At 48.7% G+C, this 2,709-nt stretch overlaps 1 protein-coding gene across 2 annotated transcripts in view; it reads left to right on the forward strand.

Annotated features, from left to right (window-relative positions):
- Positions 1-2,709, forward strand: part of LOC101629937 (zinc finger protein 14 homolog) — a 56,936-nt gene that overhangs the window by 35,680 nt on the left and 18,547 nt on the right. Inside the window, exons 1-2 of one of the 2 annotated variants that reach the window (XM_012730514.1) lie at positions 7-297; positions 1,612-1,697. The exons of the other annotated variant lie outside the window; for it this stretch is intronic. Of the exons in view, the coding sequence (XP_012585968.1) occupies positions 1,686-1,697 (12 nt within the window). The 5' untranslated portion in view covers positions 7-297; positions 1,612-1,685. Of the gene's footprint in view, positions 1-6; positions 298-1,611; positions 1,698-2,709 lie in introns of those variants that run through there. 2 annotated transcript variants of the gene reach the window in all.

A 2,709-nucleotide genomic window follows, 5' to 3' on the forward strand; every position in this document is an offset into this window, starting at 1 on the left:
GCCCCGCGGAGCGCCGGGCACTGCAGGCCTCGGAGGCTGGAGGACGCCGGCGGGTGACGGCGCCTGCGGCCGGGTGTGGCCTCCGCCCTCGGGGCGCCGGTGAGGCCTGCGGGTGCCGATGGCGCTGGCGAGACCGAATTGGGTGCTGAGGTGGTCTCGGACCCCGATCTGAGCGGCCGAGCTGCGTCTTCTGCCCTGGCCGCGAGGCCCTGGCCGCGGACAACGGCTCCCAGTTAGCATCTGAGCCCCAGGGAGATACCTCCTAGCCCCCCACTAAAAGGCCCCGACGGGATCTAGGTAACTACACACGCAGGCAAAAAACCGGGGAATGAATCTCGGACTTAGTGCAAGTTAAAGGTTCACCATTAAGGGGGAAAGAGGGAAGAGGGGGGAGGATGGAGGGGTGGAGCTGGAAGACACGGAGAGGTGGGGCTGGGTGGTTGGTGAGGGGTGAGTGGGGTGGGCGGCTGCGAGGAAGAGCAAGAACGACCCCAGAATTCAAAAGGAAAGAAGGAACTAGATGTGCCTTCATCTCACCCCCTAGCCCATGCTGTGACTCCTGTGAGTTGTGCGCTTTCCTGCTCCGAAGAGCACTCACATCTCCCTGAGGGGTCCAGCTGCAGGTTTCTGAACAGGAGTTCCACCCCAGGGGCCCATTCTGATGCCGGCCCTGGCCATCCGGAAGGGTCAGCGGCCCTCATCCCTCCTCAGAGTTGTGTGGGGCTGGGGCCGAGGTGGTGGTAGGGTGAGCTACCTTGGTTGGGCTGGGCTCTCAGGAAAGGCTTGGTGTCCTCCCCTGTCCTGCCAAATTTTAGGCAAAGAGCTCCGCGGAGAAAGCACAATCAAGGAGGTTTGGTTTTCTGTTCTGTAGGACTGGAACATGGGCTTCCTTCTCCTGCATGTTCTAGCCAATGAATTGCTACTCAGGCCCCTTCAGGATCATACAAGTGTGCATCTCCATTGGAAACGGACTTCTTGTGTTTCTGTGAACAGTTCGTTTTGTATCTCTGAGCAGAGCTCTGAAAACAATGGGTGGTAACATTATAAAATGAACAATTGTCACAGAAGTGTGTGTGTGGAATGGAGTTGTGCACAAGGAAGTCATGAGGGGCCTGAGTGTCAGTGAACACACTTAGATCCTAGAGTTGGTTCCAATATTAGGAACTGAAATGCTAAAATGTCAGTAAAAACATAGCAGCTCTTTTTAGTATATTGAGCTTTTCCCCCTCCAAGCTCAAGGCAGTCATCCTTGCGTGTGCTGGATCCAGATAGGGAGGCTTGGAAGGAGATTCTGGTTTGGGTGATACAGCCTCTTAGTAGCCTTACAATTTTTTTTTAATATGATAGTTTATTTTTACACCATTTTGTGCCTTTTTCCATCTCAGCTGTAACCCCCATGGGCTTCCTATCACCAAATCCCCTGTGTGTCATCACCGTAGTCCCGTGCACTGCCCTCCCCCCTTAGAATTTTATGAAAAACGGTGAGATTTATCAAGACTCCCTCAGATCTCTTTTGTGTGTATGTATGTGTATTAAGAGCAGCGGAGGTGGGAAGAGGCATCTTTAGGCGTTCTGAGGTTTGTCTGACTCATAGCCTTCTCCTCTCTGTAGCTCTGGCCTATGTGAACTCTGCTTCTCCCTGCAAGTGAACCCCGAAGAAGACTGACCAGTTCTTGAATTTCTAAATGATGGCCCATGTAAGTTACTGTCTCTTTTTCTTGGGAAACTATTATCCTCTTAATGTTTTGTAAACATTTATCCCAAAACTTCCTGCCTGTAAAAGCCACATCCAAGAACCTTCTCCCAGTTCTTCCATATCCAGTGAGAATGAGTAAGTGAGACTTGTTTTCAGTTGTTATCTATTAATTGAGTAAATCACTCAGCATTTCATCTGTGTGCCCAGTCTTCTGCTAAGGGAGCAGAAATGAAATCTTTCAAGAGACATGTTGGACCATTTTTTGTGATTTGTTGAGAGAGGTTCATGTGTACAGCCATGCGGAAACTGAACTTTTCCAGACTTGCGTTTTCCAAGCATCGAAGATGAAATTTGTTGTTGGTTGCCCATAGCCTTGGTATATGGTGAGATTTCATACTTTGCGAGACATTTACAACAGTCTTGTATGCAGAGAGATCAGAAATTGTCTCTGTGGTGTCCTGAGTTTCATACTAGGAATAGGGTCCTACTTCTGGTGGAACAGATGTGCAGTTTGACAGTGACATTTTTGTGATCCTGGAAGTATCCACAGTCTGCGTCAATATTCTCTAGCTCAGGAATGCATCCAGGGAGCGTGGGAAAATGAGAGCAGTTAGAACAGATCATTCTTAGAGAGAAGTAGTTGAAGGCCCTCAGATTGAGGAGGACCTTGGCTATTTAAAGATACAGGAATGACTAAGTCTCTTATAGCCATTGCATAGGCTGTTGTTCAAACAGGTTTGTTGTGTGTGTGTGTGTTTTTTTTTTTTAAGTTCATTCTGGGATCTGTAATAAATGTGGAAAGTTTATGATATGGTCTGTTACGGAGGTGAACTTGGAAGAAATTCTTTAATTGTGCTAAAATACATTTCTAATGTTCAGATATATTTTTTTAAAGATTTATTTATTTGTGCACTCAGAACTAGGGTACAGGCCAGAGGCTCAGGGGCGAGAGGCTTCACCAGAGACAGAGTGGGGAGCAGAACAGGCAGATCGATGAAGTACACTGCTGAGGG

The sequence above is a fragment of the Condylura cristata genome, unplaced genomic scaffold (genome assembly GCF_000260355.1).
Source record: "Condylura cristata isolate star-nosed mole 26May11 unplaced genomic scaffold, ConCri1.0 scaffold00028, whole genome shotgun sequence".
NCBI lineage: Eukaryota > Metazoa > Chordata > Mammalia > Eulipotyphla > Talpidae > Condylura > Condylura cristata.